Consider the following 25471-nt stretch of genomic DNA (forward strand, 5'->3'; position numbering starts at 1 on the left):
TACTCATTTTCATTCACCAGAAGGCTGCCCTCGCGCTTGACCTCGAGGAGGTTGAGGCAGTTTGTCAAAATCGGCCAGAGAAGAGATCACCCTCTTTTGGGAACCCTTAGACTGAGACTGAGTTCAGGCAAGGCCCTATATACCAGGTAGGGTCGTCCGGCGATTCTACCTTTTCGTGACGTCAGCTCGTGACGTCATTTGGAGTCAAGTCTCGAAGCCCCGTTCAATCCCCATGTAAATGAGCGATTTTCGAAGCACTGTAGAATGAAGTCTGCACAAGATATATCAAACTTAAGTATCTTATCTGAAAGAGCAGACAATTTTCTGCAAGTTATCTATTACGTGTTTTTCGCTAAATCTTTTCCTTTTTTCACAAAAGCGTAAAATGTCCCCCCATGTCTCCGCAGCCTCCCTGCCGCCGGCCGCCGCGCGGTCGCGGTAGTGTAGTGGTTAGCGTGCCCGCGCAGTATTCCAAAGGTCCCGAGTTCGAATCTATGCGGTGCGGAACTTTAATTGCAATTCCAAGCTGAATATACGCACATCCATAATAAATTATTATTCGTATAGCTAAACTGTCACCAAGCTATCCATATAAATTGACTTCACCCAAAATATCGGCAAGATTCTATTAAAATATAAATTCAAATATGGCGGCTTGGACTGCCGCGTGCGTTAGGCTCCGCCCATAGCTCCGCCCACATGCGTGACGTCATTCGTGTTAGTGGACACGCGCGGAGATAGGGGACGACATGGGCCTGCCAGTTCAGGGAGGTACGACAAAATGTGATAGGTATGTACATATACTCGGGTTATCTGGAAATGTATGTGGATCGCCCTAATGGAGCTTATTCTGGTATATCAATCGTGTGTAAGAGAATCGCACACATACGCACTACGGGCAAAAGGAGAACAAGGTACTGATTATTGTTTTGAGGAATACGCCATTCTCAATCCATCTCAACAAACAACATAGGTTTCATAGGTTTGTGTCTCGCAATCTAATTTTATAGTTGTATTTGCTCGCGACCTTAACCCGACCGGGCCCGGGGGCAATCCCAACCACCGCAGCCCGGGGGTTCGTTTGTTGTTTGTTTGTTCGATTTGTTTGCTCGTGGGGGGTAGCCCCCACACCTGTCTAACTCCGTAAATAAGGCAGCTACGGAAACAAAAATGGTTCCAAACGAAAGGTATTTACGAGAAGATTCTAAAGCTTCTAAACTTTTTTATCTCAGGTCAATTTTCAAGGTCAAAAGTCAAGGTCAAAGGCAAAAACCGGCACTTTTGTAGTGGTCTCAAAGTACGTGCTCCAGAGGACAGCATGGTACATGAAACCGGCTAAAATGGAAATTAAACGAAAGAAGAAGTCTGGGGATTCCGATGATCTGCATAACATTCAAATTCAAGGTCACAGTCATGATCAAAATTGACCACAAACTTTGCACTTTTTCTTATATCTTGTTTACTAAATTCCGAGATGTTTTGAAATGTTTTGAAGCTTAGCAGGCCCCTATTTTGCCTTAGCTTACGAAATACGATACAAGGCTGCTACAAGGTCAAAGTCACAAGAGAGTATCCTTGCAGAGGTGAAAAAAGGTGTCAACTCTCCAACCGGTGTTGGAGACAGAGTCAATCCAATAAAGGAAGGTCGTCGGAGACACAACCACTTTGATATCTAAAAATCTCGTTTCATTGTTGCCGTCAAATTCTTCTCGTTTTATTTGATGCACGCAAAAAAATCAATCATATTGAGTCTTAGTTCATTACGAGAACTTCATACTCCACAGCACAGAGCACTATACACTATACAGTATACATATGGCTGCCCCGGAGACACCGGAGACAGAAGGTGGTGAGAAGGTGATGACTCCTAGAGCCGGGCGGAATCCATAAAGACGATTCTCTGTGACGCTGGCCGCGAAACTAGACCTTGCGGCTGTCTCCGGAGACACGAAAAAATTTCAGTAGCGAAAACGCTAGCACAAACCCTGCGCACTTGTGACAACGCGGCGCAGCTTCTGAAAATACCGTTGGGATAGTAGCGCGACAGTGAAGTGTGCTTGAAATGACGGAAGAGAGTGGTTGGATCTTAGTTGGATCTACCTAGGTAGGTCAGTTGGGCAAACTAGACTTTTGGAATCAAAATATGGAGGCATCAATAATTTGATTCTGGTGGGAGGAGTCATGACCAAATATGGGCATGGAATCAATTTTTTGATTCATTTTGGTACACTTTTGACTTCAAATGTATCGTTACGGTTGAAAAAAGGCCCATGACGGTGAGATTTTTGTTTAAAAAGGTAGAAAAATGTGGTAGGTTTGCAAAAAGTGTTACCTCAAAACTGAGAAATTGTCCCTTTGGCCTTGTGAATGGGAAAAAGACAGAGGCACTGTCCATCACGTAAAAGCTGTTTTGAGGAAATCACACTGTATGTTATTTTTGTATCATGAATCGCATACTAAACAATCAGTATTTGTGTAAAATGGCAACATGAAATTTTTAAACCCCTAATTATCATTGTTGTAGTGCTTTTATATTTATTATATGGTTTTTACCTGTTGCTTCAGTTTTTGTATTCTTGACATTTAAAAATTGTGAATTGTTATCAAATGTAGTGAAGGTAAAGTACAACAATGCTATAGGTATCTGTTGTGGTGCTGAGGATACCACTTAATGAGAATAATAGCAAGATAAATGCTGTATTCTTGCAAGTCATTGTTGCCTATCTCTTAACATTACCTGTGAATCAAAATAATGATTAGCCAGCTGATGGGGAATCAATATTATGATTATCTGTTTGAAGTGAATCAATTCCTTGATTGCCTTTCACTACCTATAGAATTCAAATTGTTATGATAGGAGGAATATTATTTTGCTTAGGAGATACTTCCAGCATTTCTGTTCAAGATCAGGCATGCTCCTTCTTGAAACACTCTCTTATTTTTAAGTGTTTGGTAAGTTAGAAATGGTCTGCATTTATGCCCAAATATGGTCATAAGGAATCAATCTTTTGATGCCTCCATATTTTGATTCCAAAGGTCTAGTTTGCCCAACTGAGGTAAGAATAAAATAAGACAATGGTTGAGGTTGGGGAATAATTATCGAAGTTGAGGAATCAATAGGTACCTACTGAGGAAATATCGAACTTTTCAAACAAAAGTAACATATTGATATATTGTACAAAATCCCTTGTGGATGATTCTTATTATATAGTTGATGCAGAAACAGTCGTTTTCCTTTCATTTGTTTTATACCTATTTTAGTTCAAAGTTCAGTTCTGATTGACTGATTTAGGAATGCATGTGAAGGTGGTACAATACATTGATTGCATTTTATTCTACAAATACTTCAAAAGGAAAAGACAAACCTGAAGTTTCTGTTGCTGATTGCACTTCTCTGTGAATTTCAAGAATTTTAGATTAAGTATTCATTAGAAGTTTTATTTAAGCTTGATGTTGTTTCTTATTCTAGCTGGTCCTAGCATCAGCCCATGATGTGTAAAACTTGTTTCTATGTACCCATAATACAAACCACATGGTTTGATATTTGCAGATTGAGGTGCACAGCCTCAATGCAAGCATTTGCATTTTGCAACAAGCATTTACCTATATTATTGAGCCATTTCTTGACTTCCTGTTGGAAGTGAAGGGCAAATACTCCAAAGTGATCATTTTGATTTTACAAATATTAAATCTTTGTGGTCTATATCAAAGCACCCATCTTGCTGACACTATCAGGTAAGGACAGAGATCAGTCTAAATATGTGCATGCATCTCAATGACTTGAAACAGTCCAAATCTTCATTGGCGCTTATATCAATGCAAATCTGCTATTTTCATTGGCTTATTCCCATGCCTTAGATTTCTGCATGGCAGAGGAAGCATTTATTCAAAGGTAATTAAAGCTTTAAAATAGTAGGGATATGCGAGATGACGTTTTCATTATCAATGCATGACTTCATTCCAGTAGCCAAATCAGTCCCTTGCAGTTCTGCATTTCTCGACCTGCCAACGGTGGCCATGGCGGCTGGTAAGGCCCCGGTCCGGCAGTTGGCAGTAGCGCCACCTACACTGAAGGTCGGCGGATCCCGAGGCCACGGGCCGGCCTGGCCCGGCCGTGGCGGACGGGCCGGGGAGCGGGCGGCAGGGGGTGGGGAGGGGTATCCGGGGACGACGGGCAGCATTGCACTTTATAAACAAGGTTGGTATAAATAATTTGCCTGGAGTATCCACGAGTCATTTTAAGGCAGGCGCGACGTTACCCAAATATAACTTGCTTTTAATTGGAGAGTTGGTAGGCAAATTAAGGGCCTGTTCCAGCGCCTCCAGAAACCTCCAGAAAGCTCCAGAAAGCTCTAGAATCCTCCAGAGAGCGTTCCAGCGCCTCCAGAAAGCTCCAGAAAGCTCTCGCCAAAGCTCCAGACACCTCCAGTAGCCTCCAGAGAGTTGGGAGGTCCAATTTTCTCTGGAGGCTCTGGTCTACAATTATGGCGCACATGTGACAATCACGGATGTAAACAAAGGACTTTAGACTGACTGTTTTACAACTTGAATGTAAAGAAAATTACATTGCTTTAATATTGTTAACCTTTCTTTATAAAATTGAAAGCAAATTTTGCGTTTCAAGAGAGAACAATCGTCATTCTTTTGGTATCTGTGATGCCAATCTCCAGAAATCTCCAGATTGCGTTCCAGCGCCTCCAGTGAAACCTCTGGTAGAGCCTCCAGTCAAGAATTTCTACTGGAGGCGCTGGAACAGGCCCTAAGGCATTTGCGTGTTGCTCATTGACTAGCCCTCTGTTTGGAATAACACCCGGTAATGATGCCAACAAGTGCAGTGCTAGCCTGCTTTTTTGTCTGTTTTAGGTATACATAGAAATGATTGAACGCCCTGCTAACCTAAATTTGTTCGTAGGTAATTCTTACGATTTGCTTGAAGTGCCGACCTCCGAAGGGATAGTCCTTTCGAAAGCTGATAATTGCGTCCGGCTTTTATTTTAGGAAAAATAACACCCATTGTATTCATAAGCATTGCTGATTTAACAGCTAAGTAAGTTGAAAATTTCAATTACCTTGCCTTTGTGTAGATGAAGGAGAGCAGCCACTAGCACACACGTCTAGCCGATCCCCTCACAGCCTCCACACTGCTGCCCATTGCCCAAGGACCGACCGTAACATCTGTGTGCCATAAAATGGTACAACGGCGTCTTTTATCAGGCGGACCCCAATGCGAACGCCACGCGGACCGTCCGTAATCGAACGGTTGGTCCAGGACGACTGACACAGGGCTTAGCTGATTTTGTCTGGTCTGACACAAGCTCTATAAGCATTGGTAAACCATCAGTTCAATCGTTTTGAGTTGACCTCGCGATTAAAGCATAAAGGCTAGCCATTAGTCTATCCCAGAAACAAATACACCCTTCGCATTTGTTCGCGGCATTCGTGATAACTGCGGTTCAAAAGCATGGGAACACAGTATAAACACAACCAGTATTCCAATGGGCATTGTTGGGTCCAGATGGCAGAAAGATGGCAGAAAGTTTTTGAAGGTATAAAAGGAACACTCCCCCAAATGCAACTTCAAAATCCAAAATATTCTGTTTCCACTTTTTGATCCTTTTTCAGCTCTTGAAAATACTTCACCTTTTATCTAACAGAACTTGATTGAGTGTCTTTCAAAGCCAGAAAATTGTAAAGGTTGTATAAATAAGGGCTTCGTGTGCTGCTCAGCCAAAAAAGTTTACAATTTGCCTGGAGACAGAGCCAGTATGCCAGCTTATACAGTTGGAGACAGCGTAGACATTTTTTTCACCTCTGTATCCTTGCTAGGCTAGAGGTTATTGGATAATGATGTAAATAATAAACCAATTAATACAAATCAAATATATTCAAAATACACAAAGCTTTCGGCTTAAACAGCCTTGATCACTGTGAGTTGTGACAATGTATAATCGGTACAACACAAATATTCGCAGTAACCGTCTAAGAATTCTTGAAAATAATGAATCGCGTGTTTCTTGTTTTACTAGCCAACTGCCGATTTTGCTGCCATCGATGACCAAGTAATGAATCCATTTCTACTGTTGAATGTGTCCCGTGTGATAATATGAGCCGCTTCCAGGATCTTTCTCGTTGATTTCTTCATGTTCTTTTCTAATATTTTCGTATTTTCCCAATCAGGTAAGTGGTTGCATTGTTCTATGTGTAGCACTATCGCGTTTGAAGTACGATGGAACCGACGAACAAAGAGGATTATGTACATTTTTACTCAGCACACAGCCAACGAACAAAAAGTGGAATCGTGATTGGGTTCTTTTTAAGAGCTTTAAGAATCTGTAGCAAAGAATTTGTTCAAGATGAGTTCAATCACATATACGCTTCGTTCGAAAAACTGAAATACCCAAGAGGATTTTTAATTAAACAAAAAGAAAAGGCGGAAAAAATCAAAAATCGAAGAAAGGAGCAAAACAAGAGACACGAGCAAGAAACGAACGAACAGCAAAGCGATGAAGTTAACAGAAGACACGAACGACATGCGAACCAACCACAAGATGATGACACGAACACTGCAAGAAAACGAAAAGCGAACAAAAAACGAAGGTGGATTTCAGTGCCAAACTCGAAGAACATCGACATCATATCAAGAACACTCGAAAAGTCAGACATACAAGTAGCCACTGTGACGGGAAAGAAAATTCAAGAAATAGTCAAACATAAAGAAAGTGGAGAAGACATAAATGATGCCAAAAGTGTAGTTTATGAAATACCGTGCAAGGGGTGCCAAAGAACTTATGTTGGAGAAACGGGAAGGGGGGTTAATGTTCGTTTAAAAGAGCATAAAAGCGACGTAAAATTCCATCGTACTTCAAACGCGATAGTGCTACACATAGAACAATGCAACCACTTACCTGATTGGGAAAATACGAAAATATTAGAAAAGAACATGAAGAAATCAACGAGAAAGATCCTGGAAGCGGCTCATATTATCACACGGGACACATTCAACAGTAGAAATGGATTCATTACTTGGTCATCGATGGCAGCAAAATCGGCAGTTGGCTAGTAAAACAAGAAACACGCGATTCATTATTTTCAAGAATTCTTAGACGGTTACTGCGAATATTTGTGTTGTACCGATTATACATTGTCACAACTCACAGTGATCAAGGCTGTTTAAGCCGAAAGCTTTGTGTATTTTGAATATATTTGATTTGTATTAATTGGTTTATTATTTACATCATTATCCAATCTGTCATGGATACTCAACTAGAGGTTATTTCACTTATTTAAGTCAAACATAATAATTAAGACATGTTTTGCCATCCTGAGGCTCTAAATGAATGCTAAGAGCAAAATGGATGCCAGAATCGTGATCAGCGGCAACGAAATCATCACGCCCTTTCATGTGTCAAAGTCAACCAAAGGTCATTCGAGGTCACATGAGGTCAACATAAAACTTGACCTTTTCCAAACAATATATATGTCATTCGACACGTCTCGACGAGACCAATGCGATGGTACCGCTGCCGTAGCTCTTGGACCATTTTTGTTGAAGTTATTTGCGAAAAAAAAACTAAAGCCCCAGCTCGAGGTCGTTGACCTGACCTCTAACCTCAGGTCACCGCAGTTGCTTAAGTATTTTTCTAGGTCAAATGCTACACAACCGTGCTCGTAATTTGTCTTTATCTCTAAAACTCTATTTTTGGCAACTGGTTGAAGTTCACGTCTGTGACGCAGAAGTTTGCCGTGCAGGAGTCTAGGAAAATCGGCCCCGAGACGTTATCAAGAAGGCTAGGTTCAATTTGCTTGCTTCAAAAGATCTCAAATTAATGGGGGATAAGGTACAGCAAGTTTCGTCTTTCTATCCCTAAGCGTTCACGAGATATTGCAAATATTCTCCAGGGGGAGGCAAAAAACGCCCCCCCCCCCCCTCCGGGCCAGCGAGGGTTAATGGTTAAGCTCAATACGTATGCAAGAAACCTGAAACCCTAATAATTTTGAATGGCAACACATCTAAGGGCAAGGTGCTCATGGATTTTGCAGATCGGGGTAGGTATCAGACCACAGTCGGGTTACCTCAAGATTGCCCCCACTGGCGAAAATTCGTGGCGCCGCCACTGCACAGCAGGGCACCGCCTAGTCGAAAAAGTGGTCCGACTAGTCGGAAAAGTCGGACCGGTGTCGACGTCCCTGCCTCCCACCTTCAAAAAAGTTTACGAATTGGCATGAAAGTGATGTCGCTTGGTTCAGAAAGAGCGAAAACGAATATCTACCAAATTTCACCGAAAAATGTTCACTGGTTTTCAAGATATTAGACTTTTACTTTTGTTTACTTTTTTGGGATCTCCGCTGTTTCTAGCGACTTTATTTCAGAAGTGCGGCGTTTGCGGCAGATGTTGCGCGCAAATAGCATATACCACCGCGTGCTACAAAACGTCTTAGTCAAACATTTAAAAATCGTTAGATATTTGCGCTGACGTCACACATTCAGAGGGGTACTCCTAAGCATTAGCCCCTCTGAATCAAAATGCTGCAATTTTGAAATTCAATATTTCCGATTTAAGGCATTTCTCGATGTTGTGAGTGCCGAAACCGGTAATTGTGAGCCAGGGACCCCATTTTGGCTATCTCAACTCAAATCTAATGTTAAAGGAAATAGTTCACTTTCACGAAATTATTTTTTTTGCAACGGATTTATGATTTTTTATGTTCAAAATAATCAGCAAAGAAAATAAAACCTTTTTATAACAAAATATTATTTTCTATATTTTGATATAGGAAGAACTTTTCAGTTTCTGTAAGGCACACACGATCCAGTATGAAAAGAGCATGGGTCCCGAAAATTCTTCAGAAACAGAGAAATTATCGCAGCCACCGGCATTTGGGCGATCTGCTCGATCTGATAATGTTCCCCTGAATGTCCTAATTGATCAGTACGAGAATTTCTCTAGAGTTCTCGTAGATAATTTCTCTAGTTTCTGAAGAATTTTCGGGACCAATGCTCTTTTCATACTGGATGGAAATATATGCAAGGCACACATCCTCAACGCAAGACACCTTTTTCGGGACGAGAAATAGAATATCTTTGCCTAGGGTGATCGTTGGGCTGTAAAAGCTCCTGATTTATGCTCGTCTCAGCCCAAGCTACGGAACTGCTATTCCAGTTCAAAACCCATGTTAAAAAGTGAACTATTTCCTTTAAGGTGGGAGGGTCCCTTTAATTCGAAGGTAGCCGTGCACCAATTTAAATTGGTGCACGCGCGTGCATTGATGAATTTCTCGACTGAAGTTTTTCGGAAGGGTCATTGACTTTATTCTAAGAATTCCCACAAAAGGCCCATTTAGTGTCATGGATTAAGTTTACTTTAATTTAAATTCGCACCGTTAAGCATGTATTAATTAGTTTAACACATGGTTTCCGTGCATAAATGGTTTTAACGCACTCGTGGATGGAATGGAGCACTTGTGCGTTAATGCACTCGTTTCACTCGTGCATTAACACACTCGTGCTCCAATCCATCCACGTCGTGCGTTAAAACCATTTACACACGGGAAACCATGTGTTAATATATAGTGGTGTATCTAAGGGTGGGTCATATGGGTCATGACCCCCCACCCTCTTGGGGCCCGGGGACACCACAGGCCTGCCAGGGGCACCACCGGCCTGTCAGGGGCACCACAGGCCTGTTGGGAGCACCATCAACCTAGCAAGAGCACCATAGGTCTGCCAGGGGCACCACAGACCTGCCAGGGGCCCCACCGGCCTCGCAGGGGCACCACCTTGGGCCTGTCAGGGGTACCACCACAGGCCCGCCAGGGGCACCATAGGCCTGCCAGAGGCACCATCGGCCTAGCAAGGGCGCCACGGACCTGTCAGGGGCACCAGAGGCCTAGTATGGACACCACATGCCTGGCAGGGACCGGCCTCGCAGGGACTGGGACACCTTGGGCCTGTTAGTGGCACCACGTGCCTGTCGGGGACACTCCAGGCTTGTCAGGAGCACCACAGTCCTGTCAGGGCCCAGGGGCACCACCGGCCTCACGTGGACACCACCGGCCTCGCAAAGGCATCATGGGCCTGTCAGGGGCACCACGGGCCTGTCGTTGGAACTTCAGGCTTGTCAGGGGCACCACAGTTCTTTCAGATGCACCGGCGGCCTAGCACCATGGCACGATGTTTGGCCGAGGTCGCGATTCGGCGTATGTCGCCTCGCATTAGCCGTGCGTTTGCAGTCTTTTCGTGGTTTCAAACGTTCAAACATGGGATATGATGTAGCTCCCATGCATTAGGGTGGGTGTCAAGATCACCGGAAGGTCAGGTCAGATCATTTACCTTTGAAGACCTCGGTTCACATTTTCGAGTTTTATATGTTTCTACTTTCTAGGCTAGTTTTTGGAGCTGAATTCGAATTAAGCAACCATTTGACCATTTACGAAGTAGTTTTGGTGCCTTCGTAACATGTTACGAAGCTGCCAGAGGCGGTTGCCACCTACTACGAATACCCGGCAAAACCCTTACTGGTTGACCTGACCTGACCTGACCTGGCCTAAATGCATGAAGACATCATCTATGATCATAACTAACATGATATTCGTGATCAGCACCCCGAAAAACCATAGCAGCCACTCTTTACGACGCTCTAACAGGTCCCGATTTTCCCGACTTTTGGGTCAATGACCTGACCTGGAAGGTCAACCGATGACCTAGGACCTTAAAATTGGGTATAATCGGCTTCCTTTTATCACGGGCAACACGGTCGTTTTTTTCCGCGAAGCTCTAGCTCGATCAGGGGCGAAACGGCAAGGGGGAGGGTCCAACGGACCCCCCCCCCCCCTATACGCTCGCTACTGGAAACACCAATACGGGCGAGGGTTAATGGATTATTAAAGACAATTTTCCAGGTTGCCCCCCCAGTCAAATTCCCTTAAAATAGGCTCTGGGGCATGGGCGGGACACTGCCGACTTTTGTCCTTTGGTCCCATTCTTTCCATGCAAGGCTCATAGGGCTAATGTTAAAATGCCTAAATCAAAGGGGGCACGGTGCCCCGGTGCCCTCCCCGTTCCGCCGCCTGTGATGGGGTAGGCGGCAGGCGCAAATCGAACGGTTCTTGATCTTCAGTCTTCGGAGCAAACTTAAAAACGCCGATGCGAGATCATTTGATTATTAAATGCGATCATGACCCACAATCAGGGGCACGGGGTTATGACCGTCATAATTCCTATGGGCCTTGCCCTTATGCAAAAAAGACTACGTTTTAATCTTTTATCTATTTCCCGCGCCATCGGATCCCTCCATCAGACCCATGGATCACAGTACCTACATATACTGTGTGAGACCATATATGATCCCACCTCCATCCACTTCGGCCCAAAATCAACATTCTGAAAACATCTTTCAACGAGATGAAATGGCCCACGTGTCATGACGCTATTTACAATTCAAGACAAATTTCTACCAAACCAATTACAAGCCAGGAAAGAGCATAAAAGTACAACAATTGAACTTTATCCCAGCACCCACTCAGAGGTCCAGAACACAATTAACTGTGATGCATCTCCGCATCAGTCTTCGGATCTACCTCTCGCATTCTTCTATGCTTCTCCGCACCATACCTTCAGTCAGACATTTCGGTAAAGGAGTACATGTATTTCACATGGAAATCTTTGTTCGGGTACCATAAAAACCAGTCCAGAAACAAGGCATCAAGTTTCAACCAGACTCATACGAGGCAAACTGGTCATTATAAAACCAATGTCATGGTAAACAGTAAACACTGCCTGCATAAATCGTCTTTGAGAGCGAATAGCATTGAATATACTCTTATATGTATCACAGAGTTTGTGAAAACTAATATCAAATATTAAACTGACCGACCGTATCACTCGGCGCTGGCTATACTATAGTGTACTACAGTTATTATCACTTGGCACTGCACCGTCAACCCTTGACGTCCCAACACCTGCAGCCTTCACCACCGACAGAAGCTATCACCACAGCAGACCAGGACAGTCGAGTCCGAGTACCGAGGGCGCCACAACAGAGGCGAGGCGACAGTCTGTGTTCGTGTCTTGTGAGCGTACGCAGAGCAGCGCCCGTCCGTCCGGTCCCCGACGGCCGGCCGGGCGGACCGCTAGCGCCACCTAGATATCGCAGGACGGACCGCCAGCGCCACTTAGCCGTGACGGGTCGACTCGAACGCCACCGGATCGTCGATCTGCTTGCTGTGAACCGACCACAGCTCCTGAGGACGTCAGACAGACACGGTCAGACACAGACCTCTCGTGGCCCGTGGGAAAACCCCGGTCACACAGTGTCTCAGTGACAAATGTCCCAACATCAGTTAAATAATGATACCGTAGTTTAATGTACAAATAAACTTCACCATTCTGTAAAAAGGATATTATTGGTTTCCTGCGTTCATGTGTACCTATAAATTAACCTATTGTTACGGGGCTTTACGCTTGAGAGTTCAACCCCATGATCATGAAATTGACACGATTAACACAGCTCTAAGTATACATGGTTAGGTAAAAATTCATCACACACTATGACTACACAGACACACACATTCCAAGCATGGGATGCAGAGATTTATGTGCAAGCAATCACTGTTACGATAACTCAAAAGCGGTCATTCAATCGTCATAAGGTAACTGCAAATAAAAGACAGCTAAAACACTACCGAAGCAAACAAATCTAAAAATAAACACACATCAAAGGCATTGACCACGGAACACTAACTGCACTAATAAGAAATAACCCTCAGAATTGCCAGGTCAATTGAGCATATCTCCTCAGTCATATCTCGATAACCGTCGTTAGTAAAGACGAAGTACGGATATGCAGTTTCGCAACATTCCGCACTTTGTCCACTCTTGAAAGGCATCGCCATATCTAACGAACTTCAGAACAGTGTTCGATGGCGATTGCCTCGACTCATCGCCAATATTTGCTCTTTTTATGGCGTCACGCGGTGACCAGAGCACTATCAGAGCACGAGTCGCTGCCCGGCAACTGACGGCCCTCCCCACCATGGCGCAATGTAGCCTCCGCTCCCGCTCACATCCTGCCGGGCCAGTTCAATGCGGAAGGAGCCTATCAGTGGCGCCCACCAGCTGACGAGAGGACTGGTGGCATAGGTGACGTCCTCGGCTCGCCGCAGAGCTAATATGTGGAAGTCATGTCCAGGCATAGATCAGACTCGCTCTGGTTTAATGCCAGATCCTTGTGACATCCATGCAGTACGTCGCTTATTCTTATCAGAATTTTGAAGCTAGGGATCATATGTAAAGCTTTCATAAAATGTAAACCTGTTTCTCCGACACAACTGCGGTACGTCGATACTTCAAGCGCCGTGGGTAACTGATATGAGGTTAAATAAAATCACACTGTTGTGTTTTCGCTGTCAAACCGCTTTATCAGCCGGAATCAGGTGCAGCGATGTTACAGTTACACACACGCACGGCACCGATCAGCCTGGCCTGTCGTGTCGGTAACGAGGCCATGCCGCAAAAAAAAACAGACACTTGCTACCAGACGTTACGAGCAGGCGTGATGGCAAACAAGTCTGGCTGGCTAGGCTAGCGCGAGCTGGGCGGTACATCCTTACTGGTTTAGCTACCAGTCGCCTTGTCACCGTGACCAGACGCCGTGTAACCGTTCCTAGTGGCGTTACCGTGAGCCTTGTCAGAGCTACAGACCTCCTCCTCTATCAACCGCTGGTGCACCTGATGCAGGCTCTGAAAAGGCCGAGCCTCAGCACACATGCACACACTCCTACACTGATGCAAAACAGGCGGAACGATGACCCTGAAAGTAGGGGAGAGTGGGGCAAAGCAGCCACCCTAACGCTTCTCACGATGTCAACGCTTGATTTTTAAACTTGGAAAGATTCTTTCTATACCAATGTGGTCCCTATTAAGTTGCCTTTTATTTCAACTGCGTTTTATTTCCAAAGGCGTTCACATATGGAAGATATTGACAAAACTTTAAACCTATGCATATTGGCCACTTTGCCCCATACCCTGGGGCAAAGCGGCCACCGGCGTCTTCTCAAGTCCCGATATGAGAAACAAAATAGTTCCCTCATCATGTACGACTAGGGTATTTGATGGTGACAAGGTTTGAGCGAGGATGGATGTTTACTTTATCATCTTCCACCTATAGGTAAACAAAGAAAGGATTTTCATGAAAAAACATTTAATTGCATTATTTGGCAGCATATTTACGTCTGGACAACGAGTTGCGGGGAAAAGTGCTGATTTTGTTGCAGTTTTAGGAGCCGCTGATTAGGCTGGATTTTTGGGTTACTTTTTCGTTCCGATTCATGTATTTCATAGTGTTTGGCTTTTGAATATTTTAGTTCTTTCAGATAAATATTACTTGCCTTACAACTTTTGTAAAAACGTTTCATTTTTTATAAGCCGACCTTCAGAGTCCTAAAAATACATCAGCACTACAATCATTGTAAACAAACAAATGGAGCACCACTTGGCTCCTTGGCTCTGTTCCAAGGCGCTTTTTGAGTTTATCTGGTGGTTTCCGTACTCTTGTACGTCGTTTTGTTGGATGTTTTGGATCCCTTAAGATTGACTTATATCATATTTAAGAAGCATGTGACTAAAAACAATCCGAAGTATCCAGGAGGCTGACAGAGGTCCTGACTCCTGAGCAATATCAATATCAAGTTGAACTCGAAGTTATGAAATTTTGGTTGATAAACGCAAGTTGATCGGGCTCATATATCAGCAAAAAAAGTAAAATTAAAAGAGCTTATTGGCCGAAAACAAGCTATAATATTGCAGATCTTGGAGCAATACTGAAGAGCACGCTGAGCAGGATCATGCCAGAAAATGTTGACTGATGAGCGCATATTGATGTATTGGCATGAATATTGAATGATAACTTACAACAGCAAGATAAATAAGTGCTAACTATCAAGTTAAAAATCTAGAATGAATGGACTTTGGCAGCTTTATTATGCTTAGATGCTATGCAGATTGTAATGTGCATCAGGTACTCATTGTCTGGCAAATGAAACATGCGATCATGCCATTGCTACTGCAACTGGAGGAGAAAGCTTGGATCACTAAATCCACTTTATGTTGATTTTGATGTTAATCATTACTGTATTTCTTGAAAAAAGGATTGTTATAAAATTGTAAATGTGACAATCCATGCAACAATGTGATCATATGATGTGTTCATAGTCATTCATGATAGTGATTTATGATTGTTGGTCCAATATACAATGGCAAAGCTCTCAGTCTCAGTGTTTCTTCCTGTGGATGGCCAGCAGTGACTCAGAGCTTAGAAGTATTAGTTTTCTTCACAGGGCTGGGATAAAAGTACTGAGGGTAATCTTCCACCAAGGAACTCTACTTTGAGTTTTGAAATGGTATATGATATGTAGGCACGTAAAGTAGGTAGGTGCTTAGTTCCTATAGTCAGCAGTTGTGTAGGTCAGGTTAGCTTAGATTAGGTTATGTTAGTTTTTAATTTGCCAAGTGTCCATAAAAATGTGACCTGAGCAATGAGCATACCTGAGTAACCTGACAGCTGACCTAACCTCAATCGTCACACGTATTTGCAGCCTACCCAAGACCTGCATAGCAGTAGCACCCAGCTATAGGTAGGTACTCACCCTAGCTCAATCTTAACTGCTAACCTTCAACTTGCCTATAGTTAGCTCACATTTGGCTCACCTTGCCAAGCTGCATCCAGGGAAACAGTCAGCTGAGGAACTGGCTCATTTGGTGGCTGGTGTGAGTCTGTGCATTTAAAGTGTTTCTTCTCTGAAGCTGCTCTGCACTGCTGTATGTCATGTTAGATGCTCAGAAAATGTGGGAAATTATTACTAAGCTTCTTTAGTGCTTTGTTAGTGCTCGAGACATGAACAAGTACAGATCCTGCAGGGTACAGCTATGAGTTAGGTGCTAGGTGAGTATTTTATGTGAATGTGCTGTTCTCTGTTTGACCATAGTAAGTATACAAACAAGCAAAGGGTCACAGTTATATTCAATCTCCACATAAACATACAACAAAAACGGCCATATAGCCTCACTCCGAACACACCACAAATAGCTTAAGCCTTTGCAGGCCCAAAAATGCTTTGATTTACAGGACAGGTATACAATATAACCTCTGTCCTTGGGGATCTTGCTGCCAAGTTGAGGTACGATGACTGAACTTCAGGATTGATCAACCTTTTCTTCTTAGCCACTGCTTATATACGAGAAAGACCTAATGCTTGTTTCATTGTAAACTGCCTTGAAAATTTAATGATCCACCTTCAATTCTGACATGAAGGCACAAATAAAATAGTTCCCTCTCCTTTTGGAATACACAAAGCAAAATATTTAATAACTTCTAGTGGATGGACAAGAGCAATTAGCATAGCATCCCCCCAAGTTAACTTCTGGCACTGATGAATAACACTGACGCTTATTCGCTTCATATTTTGTAACAAACGCGCAAAAACTGCAATATAACAGCACTATATGCTTCTTGACAAAATGCAAAAGTAGTAAAAATTTAGCCCTGATGGCATTCATTCTTAGTGGAAACATAGTTACAAAATATTTTGTAGTAACTTTTAAATTCCGGCCGAAAACAGTGTATGGTTTCAAAAAGAATCGGTCCAATGACGGTCCATTCTTGCGGTCCTGAAATCGCCACTATTTCCGGCCTCTCCAACGCAACTCGTTGTCCAGACGTAAATATGCTATTTGGCAACTCATGCAACTGAGAAGTGGCCAAGATGAATGCATGACGACACATTTGAACATAAATAAAGTTTTTTATCCAAATGGAAACAACTTATGGCCAATTGGGGGTGGCCACTTTGCCCCGGCCACTTTGCCCCGCGCATACCGTACGAGACAAAAATATTTCAGCTTAGCTATTAGTGGGGTAAAAAAAACATTAAAATTGGTAGAATACATGTACGATAACCATGCAATGCATGGACAAGAACGCTTATAGAAATTCCAAACGGTTATGGAATAACATAACATTTAAAAATTGTAAACATAGTTGGTAACCTGGCAAGAAACGCTTTTCCGTGTTTCACAGAACAATGGTGATAGGCCTGAAGCCCCGGTCTGGCTCATTCGAACGACCGTGAAGAGAAGTATAATTGGAAACCATAAATTGGAACTGAGCCAGCTATGAAGGGCTAAAACGATGGGTGGCCGCTTTGCCCCGGGTGGCCGCTTTGCTCCACTCTCCCCTACATGTCGCAAATATACAACACGCGGAGAAAGGCTGCGTAGAAATGTGTGTCCACATTAAACATAGCACACTTCGCTCGTCGGTTATATCAAGGATACTGCAGTCTGGAGTCAGTGTCATATTTCAGCGAGTGGTATAAACACGTCTAAGTTATGACCGTCATCTAATGTGTTAATATTTCTGGTTTGGAACAGTCGGGGCACCTTGCGACATATCGTAGGCCAAACTTGTTCGACTGCTTATTATCTACTAAGCGCATTGTGTGTCTGGGGCTTGCTGATTCGCCGTCAGCTTCCGGGAAAGGGACAGTAGTACCCTACATATATGCGTATGAGCAGCAATACGCCGTCAAAAAGAGCTCATCATATTGTCTAAGGTGATAGTATTGACAGGTCGAATATGGTGATGTATTGAAGGCCTTTAAATGATACCAGTCACAAAAACATAATGTACGATGTTGGGTCGCACTTTGTAATTACACGAATAAATTCAGCGAAAACAAAGATGCAATTGTTCATAGTTTCATTCACAAGACATTCCAAATGAAGTGAGAACTGAGAACACATGCCTACAACGCCAGTTGGTAGCCAGCCATCGTAGAAAAGGGAGGATACGATTACCACCAAATTGCTACTTACCTTGAAATACTTGACCGTCTTGACCTTGAGCTCGAGCGTCGCGTCTTCGTCACATACCATGATAGTTTTCGGATGTTGCTGTGAAGACAGAAGCAGCCGTTAGCACCCGAGAAACACGTAGGCATGTGATGTCATCATTGTACCACGAACAGCGCGCACACCGCTCTTGCATCACGATTCCCAGATGTCTGTCTATCGAGCGATATCTTATTCCGGCGAGTGGTGCGCAGGACGCTGACGAAACGCAGCCAGAAGGCCTGCGCCCCTTCTTGCAACCGATCGGATCACGTAGAGATTGTTAGTAAACGCCAGCCTCAGCCAGACTGTGGCGGGATGCTGATCTTTGAACATAATGGGACGGCCGCAAAAAGAAGCCGAGATCTTCTGTATTCCGGTAACGGACTGAAGCCTGAAGGTTTTCGATACAAAACAGAGCGAGTTTGTTTGAAGAGGAGCATACTCTGAGCAGTTTTTTGTGAAGGCATACTCCAGCAAAAATAAACAGAAATATGGCGTGCTTCCCTCAAAATAAACCAGAGACAGAAGGCTGGGAGGCGAAACCTCGGCGGAAAGACCAGCGTGGTGTGGCAGGCATATCGAAGAACGGGATTCTTTATTATAATAACTTCCAGCACGGAAGGCAATTGAACGCCTGGTACCTACGCATTCTTATTATAAGTGCGTATCCATCGCATTACGTGTGTGGAATAAGAGCGACACTCGTTAGAGTTACACGTCATAGATACATGCAATATGACTATAAGTACCATAATATCGTCACAACGTAATGCTATGATATTTACCATAAAACAGATGCGATGAGTTGCATCCACGAGCCCACCATCCACATTCCACAACCATACATCAGTCAATAGCCGCAGACTGCGCCCACCTACCCGTTTCGATCGCGAGGTATCATAACGGGCGGTGCGACTGGTCACCAGCAACGGAACCCACCTGGAAGGCCGACACCGTCCACATGTGGTTGACGCCCTCCTCTATGGCCTGGTGCAGCGCGTACGCCTTGTGCTGGCCCGTGATCAGGATCAGCACCTGTACGACATCAGAACAACACAGGCTAGGTTAGGTTAGGTTATGTTAGGTTAGGTTAGGTTAGGTTAGGTTAGGTAAGTTAGGTCGCGTCTGCCTTGTGCTGGCCAGTGATCAAGATGAGTGCCTGTATGTACGACATCATAACAACAGGTGTCAGTTGAAGGTTAGCTAGACGGTTAACAGTCAGCAGAATATAGCGGGTGTAGGGAACAGCATAGCACTCCACCACCTACCCAACCGGCCCCGTGACCTTCGGTGACCTCCCGACCCGACTGACCTCATTAGCATCCATGACCGTGCCGACGCCGACCGTCAGCGCACGCGTCGGCACCTTGCTGATGTCGTTGTCGAAGAAGCGCGCGTTGGCCTGGATCGTGTCCTGGTTGAGCGTCTTGACGCGGGTGCGGGACACGAGCGAAGAGCCGGGCTCGTTGAACGCCACGTGACCGTCGGGACCGATCCCTGCACCGCCGCCAGGCAGGGGAGCGCACAGATCAGGTCAGCGGGGATTTTAGAACAGGTCCTCTTTGAGAATGTGAAAGAGGAAATAGCAAATACACTGAACAAGCTCTATCGAAGCAGACTGGTAAGTGGCGTGACTGGCGAATTGGAATTTACTTTTAGATAGAATGAGAGTGAGGTTAATTTTCTTACTATTTGTTACAATGTCTCTCAAGTTAGCGTTGAAACATATTCAAGACTTATCTACCTATAGTTCGTTTTTTTCAAAAGGACGCTGGCTCAAAGTTCAATATCGAAGCTCTCACGTGAGTTTTGGCAGCTTCAGTGTCTGGCCAAGAATTTCTTACCGAAAAAATAATCGATTTCAAATTTTGCACGGTAAGTAGCTGGAAATTGTTTCTTGAAAATGAACATTCTATGATGATGTCACTGGTGGCAGCAGGCACCCAAATGTCCGTGCAGTGGGACAAGTGTCAACGAATTTGGGTGCAGAACAGTTTTTCACTGTTGCCGAGCTTATAATCGAGTGAGCGGTTCCGTCCATGATAGTCATAAGTTACATTGAAATACATGTTCGACAGCATGACGTCACCGCTGTTCTCATATCTGGTTCCAAAACGCCCATATGGAAATTATCGGGAAGAAATCACATGTTAAAATTAGTCGACGTTCGATTTTCTCAGGTTCAGTTTTTGCTCGTTTTGCTCGCTAAAACACGTGCTTGTTCGAAAAACATACTTGGAGCCAGCGTCCTTTTGAAAAAAAAAACGAACTATAGTAATATTCCCACCCACCTCCCATGAAGAGCTCGATGCCGCCGGCCTCCGCGATCTTGGCCTCATACCGGGCGCACTCTGCCTCTAGGTCAGAGCAGGTGCCATCCAGCAGGTTAACGTTCTCTGGGTGGATGTCAATGTGCTTGAACAGGTGGTTCCACATGTATGAATGATAGCTCTCCGGGTGGTCGCGGGGCAGACCTGCAGAGATGAAGGGAGAGTGTCATGCAGCAAATCCCGTCTTTTAGTGCAAAATTATGCTGAGCCTCGGTAGGATATTGTAGTTCAAATAAAATAAAAAGCTAACAGACAGAGCCTGCAAAAAGTACGCTAGTAAAGCTGATGTAGGTAAGTTGCACTTCCGTAACTCATAGATCAGCACATATCAAGTTCGATATAAAAACTACCCATGAATGATGGAGTCAACAGACTAAGTATTTGGCATTCAATCAATGCAGGTAGCCAAACTCAAAAAATACATTTGACGAATCTAACTTCCAGGAAGCCAAAGCATAAATGGAATAGACCGCATACATACCAACATACTCATCCATGTTAAAGGTCTTGACATACTTGAAGGAAATGTTTCCCTCTTTGTAATGCTCGACAAGTTTCTTGTATGTTCCAGCAGGAGTACCACCTTAAAACAGACATAAAACCTGATCACTACACCTTAAAACAGTCTGCCCTGCCCTGTTCAAAGGTAACATTATGACAGCTGCCTACTATTACAACAGGTACAAAACTCGATAAAAAATAATACTGGAACTTAATAGTCAGGCACATTTTGAACAAACAGCTATTGTCAACCCACATTTTATGCAACTGCCTAACTCTGATAGGAACATTTGGATGTTCCATTACAGGTCACCAATAAAATAAAGATTGCACACGTCATGAGCAAGCAATAAATTACCTACCTGTTGGAAGACCAAGCACAAAGTACCGATCCGGACCAGGGTTAAAATCACGGATGCGCTTCACAATGTATCGAGCAGACCAATCAGCCACCTGATTAGCATTGTCCAAAATTACCAGACGCATGATGTGTATCCTGTGAAATAATTTGTCAGGTCAAGAATTGGAGTCTCGGTTCACTTTTCGAGTTTTACATGTTTGTAGGCTAGTTTTTTTAGCTGAATTCGAATTTAGCAACCATTTGAGCATATAAAAAGTAGTTCTGGTGCCTTCGTAGCATGGTACGAAGCTGTCAGAGGCGGTTGGCACGTACTCAGTACGAATACCCGTCACGATCCCTACTGGTTGACCTGACCTGACGGCTGACCTGGTCTAAATGCTTATTGCTTAAAGACATCATCTGTGATAAAAACTAACACGATATTCGTGATCAGTACCCAAAAAAAAACATAAGCAGCCACACTTTACGACTTTCTAACAAGTCTCGATTTTTCCGACTTTTGGGTCATTGACCTGACCTGAAAGGTCAACCGATGACCTAGGACCTTAAAATTGGGTACCATCGGCTTCCTCTCATGACGGGCAGCACGCTCGTTTTTTTCTGCAAAGCACTAGCTCGATCAAAGGCCAAACACGAGGGGGGGGGTCATACCAACCAACCCCCTTGTGCCGTCGAAGGACGCAAAATGGCCTGTGCCGGCGAGGGTTAGAGCATAGATCTAAATCACTTAATTGGTGAAATATTTGCAAGTAAAGGGTGCAGACTTTGGACTTCCATTGGCATCCAACTGGCGTCTAACTGAGCAGACGTACAGGTTGGCGTCTAACTTGGCGTCCAACTGTTGGACGGAGACTTCCAAGCTAGAAACGTCTAAAGTTAGCTGTCACCAGATAGATGCAGCCGCCGTCCAGCTAGACATGTCTAATACTTAGATGCATCTAGATAGACGCCTAGCTAGATGCATCTAGCTAGCCCTGTTTTCACCGTCGTCCAAATTACACCATCCTCCCCTATCACAAAACATCAAATGTATAAGCAAAAGGAAGGACAAACCTTAATTTGAAATTCGAATTCTTAAGCTGAAATCAAGATATATAAAAACAAGCAGGAATCCTCTTCTCAATGCAAATAGCCCCACACTACTCCTTGTCCAATTGCCAGCAACAGCAACCAAACTGAACCAAACAGCACAAATGAGTGGTGTGAATGACAACGATTGGGCAGGGCACAACTCGACCAGTTTTTGTACCAGCCTGAGTTTTTACCAAGTGTATAAACGTGGGCAGGGTACCTATCTTCAGGGGCGGCGCCACGGGTTTTCGATAGGGGGGGACGGGGACCGAAAATCGAAAATCCAAAAAGTAGATACTGATCGTGTATGCAAAAAAACGAGGCACGTAACGCCGCGAAACTTGGCAAGGCCCAAAACACATCGAATGGTGCATCCCGTTTCCAAACTTATCCTAGGACACCTAAGATCGATCACCTTTTCAAGCATCCTTGCCTCTAAATCAAAATTTGCAGTCTTGCCAACTCAAAGCTGGTTTCCTACAAGCTGCGAATTGCTTAGGTATGAGTAGCAGTGCCAGCTATTCTTACGTTTCATACTTTCAAATTTTCGATCTTACGTCTGGTCAGCTTCAGGGCTTCACCATCATATAGTAATGGAGGAAAAGTGGGAATGTCTTCTGCTCTGACAAGTGCGCCAAAACTGCAATATAATTTCAGAATCATGACACCACCTGATCCATATGCAACGGGCAGGGTGCAGCTAATGGCTAGCCGTCAGTGGTCATGTCATCGGTGGTCACTCAAAAGGCTAGGTCATGGAAGGTCCCCAGCCGTTATTTGACCACACTTTCTGATCGATTTCTTGCCAAGAGCTTCGCGGGAAAAACGAGCGCATGCACCGTTGAAAAAAAAAATGAGTGAAAGGGTCTCAGGTCCGGCGACCTCTGCAGGTGAAATGCCCCAGGGTAGGATTCCGGTGCTTGTTGATTCACTTCGTCAAAAATGGCAGTAGAGCTGTGATGTCGGCACCATTGTGTTCGTCATGATCGAGCTGGCACGACCTGCATCGTTCTCATATTCACCCTCCAATCGTAACAACTACAGCAGGGATTGGCAAATGGCGGGGCACCCCCTTTGGGAGGTAATGAAGGTCTCTGGAAACCTCATCCCACATCTCTTTAGCATTTAGTGGCTCTCCTTATGGAACAGGTTTCTTGACTGGTCTGTTTCACCCCAGAATTCAAAGACTAGTCCAGGTAAAACCGAGCGCACCACAGTGAGCACAATTTGATAAGCTGGTGTATCTCAATTTTCATGTAGAACCTTTCACGTATCACGGACCTAAAACCCTTTCGTGCACTCATGCAAAAGCAACTGCCATGTTTCAACAGCTGGTAATGGCATTTTCACAGCCGCTGACGTAAGAAGGGGAGGGATGGGGGGCTCGATTAGACCCCCAGCCGTTCGGCCGCCGACCGAACTTAGTTTTGCAGAAAAAAAAACGAGTGCTATCGAACCCCTTGACGAGAGGGAGCCGATGCTATATCCAATTATAAGGTCCTGGGCTACTGCGTGCTTTTTTGGTCCTGCCTGTGATCTATCCGAACACTTCTCCCCACAAGTGCTGGGGTTAAATGGCATAGATTTCAAATGGTTCCTTTGGTATAACTGCCATGCTTGAATTTGACTAATTAGGAATGGAAAATTTTCATATAGTAACGGATATCTATGGAATTTCAGTGAACTTGGCTTTATCGGCAATGGGGTCTGGCAGTGGGGTGGGGAGGTAATAAGTAATAACCCTGCCTGGCGCCCCAAAAAGGGGGCACGATCCCCGAGGCCCTGCCGATCACCTTATAACTACAGGCATCACAGCTCCACACCTTTTGCAGATGGCCAGGACCCCCTGCGGTGCATCCCAACAGCAATCTTTATTCAGAACCTGCCTTGATTAACCAACGATGCATTAAATGCGACGGATAGCTTTATAATGCATTATTATCAACTATTGAACGGGCATCGCCGATAGGGGGGTACTGTACCCCCCTAACTTTCGATAGCGGGGGACCTGTCCCCCCCGTCCCCCCCGGTGGCGCCGCCCATGCCTATCTTGTTTTTAATCAAGTGCCCGGCGGCTGCACCCACACCGCAGAGGTCACCGAGAGAGCTGTTGAGGTCAAGTCGAGGTCACGAAACACCTGCGAAACAAGGCCCTAAATACAAGGTTGCACGGACTTATTTCTACTAAACCTACCAGAATATAGTTTCACGGTTGATTATTTAAATAATTATTCAATCAAAATTTCTTTATTATTATCTCGTAATCATTTATAAGCAATTTTATAAATCAACTTTCAATTTGCTTGCCTTTTACTAGCAAAATAACTTTTCTAGTATTGGGTCAACATAGTGGTGTAGCAGTAGGAACCACATCTGGCAAAACCCCAATGCCTACATACAGCAGAAAAGCAGCCACCAGGTGTCGCCACAGTCGCCACTTGGTCGCCACACAGATGTCGCGCGCGTCGCCAATCGCCACACTACCGATTTCCATAAGGACGCATATGTACGGATATGTATAGGAAAGTCGCCCTTAAGGATTACGCTTACATCCTTTGCTTATGAGGTCGGTGGTTGGAAATTGGGAGGGGCTCAGCTATTTTCGACCACGGATATGCCTTTATCACATGATGAGGAACATGCTGATTAGCGTTTTATGCGTCATAACAGCACAAAAGTATTTTTAATCATTTTTCAAAAATAGCCGTTCTGCCGTATCTTTCAGTGCAAGGTGCCGTCGGTCATCCCCGACGTGACGTCACGCAGGGAATTTGCCAGATTTTCCTACTAGACTTCGACACCCCCTGCTGCGAAACACCTCTCAATTTTCAACTTGAACTTGCTATTTGATTTGAGTGCTGCTCGATTTCGGTCACGTTAATTAAAGGGATTATCAGGGTTTAAAAATTGAAAGGAATCGGAATGTATTGCCTATCAGTTAAGTCTCCAGACTCTGCCGATTTCAACGATATACATAAAATGCCTATTGATGCTATACTTTGCAAGTTATAGCCGTTTGAAAAACGACAAAAATGTACTTACTCCCGCAAAACAAGTACTTGAGCGGTCAGATTGGCCCATCACTATAATGTAAACAAAGAGCGGCCTTGCGAAATTTTGCGGGATTGAGGATTTCTACAAGATTTCGGTGATAGGCATTGGTTGTCGATATACGATGGATTTTTGGTGAAGAACTCGACTGAAATTGAAACAAATTGAAGATTTGCTTGTCTAAGGCAGCAAGATTTATAAACATCGCCAAATTTATCATATGCAATTGGAGCTTGTTTCAGTTTTTTATATCAGGGTCATGATACAATT

At 44.2% G+C, this 25471-nt stretch overlaps 1 protein-coding gene across 27 annotated transcripts; it reads right to left on the bottom strand.

Annotated features, from left to right (window-relative positions):
* Positions 1-11630: 11630 nt before the first annotated feature.
* On the bottom strand, positions 11631-25193 carry LOC122388462 (glucosamine-6-phosphate isomerase 1-like). Of its 27 annotated transcripts, XM_043379581.1 has the most exons (11): positions 24969-25007; positions 24196-24288; positions 22133-22370; positions 21081-21214; positions 20699-20800; positions 20179-20361; positions 19200-19384; positions 18827-18922; positions 17870-17947; positions 13609-13738; positions 11631-12240 (listed from the first exon to the last, which is right to left on the bottom strand). In XM_043379581.1, the coding sequence occupies exons 4-10, from the start codon at positions 21202-21204 to the stop codon at positions 13613-13615; spliced, it is 894 nt and encodes a 297-aa protein (XP_043235516.1). In that variant the 5' UTR covers positions 21205-21214; positions 22133-22370; positions 24196-24288; positions 24969-25007; the 3' UTR covers positions 11631-12240; positions 13609-13612. The 27 variants fall into 27 exon arrangements, with proteins under 27 accessions (XP_043235516.1, XP_043235526.1, XP_043235517.1 ...); XM_043379591.1 differs by lacking the exon at positions 13609-13738 and having other exon boundaries at positions 24969-25005; XM_043379582.1 differs by lacking the exon at positions 24969-25007 and having other exon boundaries at positions 22345-22370; positions 24196-24290.
* Positions 25194-25471: the final 278 nt, after the last annotated feature.

The sequence above is a fragment of the Amphibalanus amphitrite genome, unplaced genomic scaffold, assembly GCF_019059575.1.
Source record: "Amphibalanus amphitrite isolate SeventyFive unplaced genomic scaffold, NRLGWU_Aamphi_draft 000323F_arrow, whole genome shotgun sequence".
Lineage (NCBI taxonomy): Eukaryota > Metazoa > Arthropoda > Thecostraca > Balanomorpha > Balanidae > Amphibalanus > Amphibalanus amphitrite.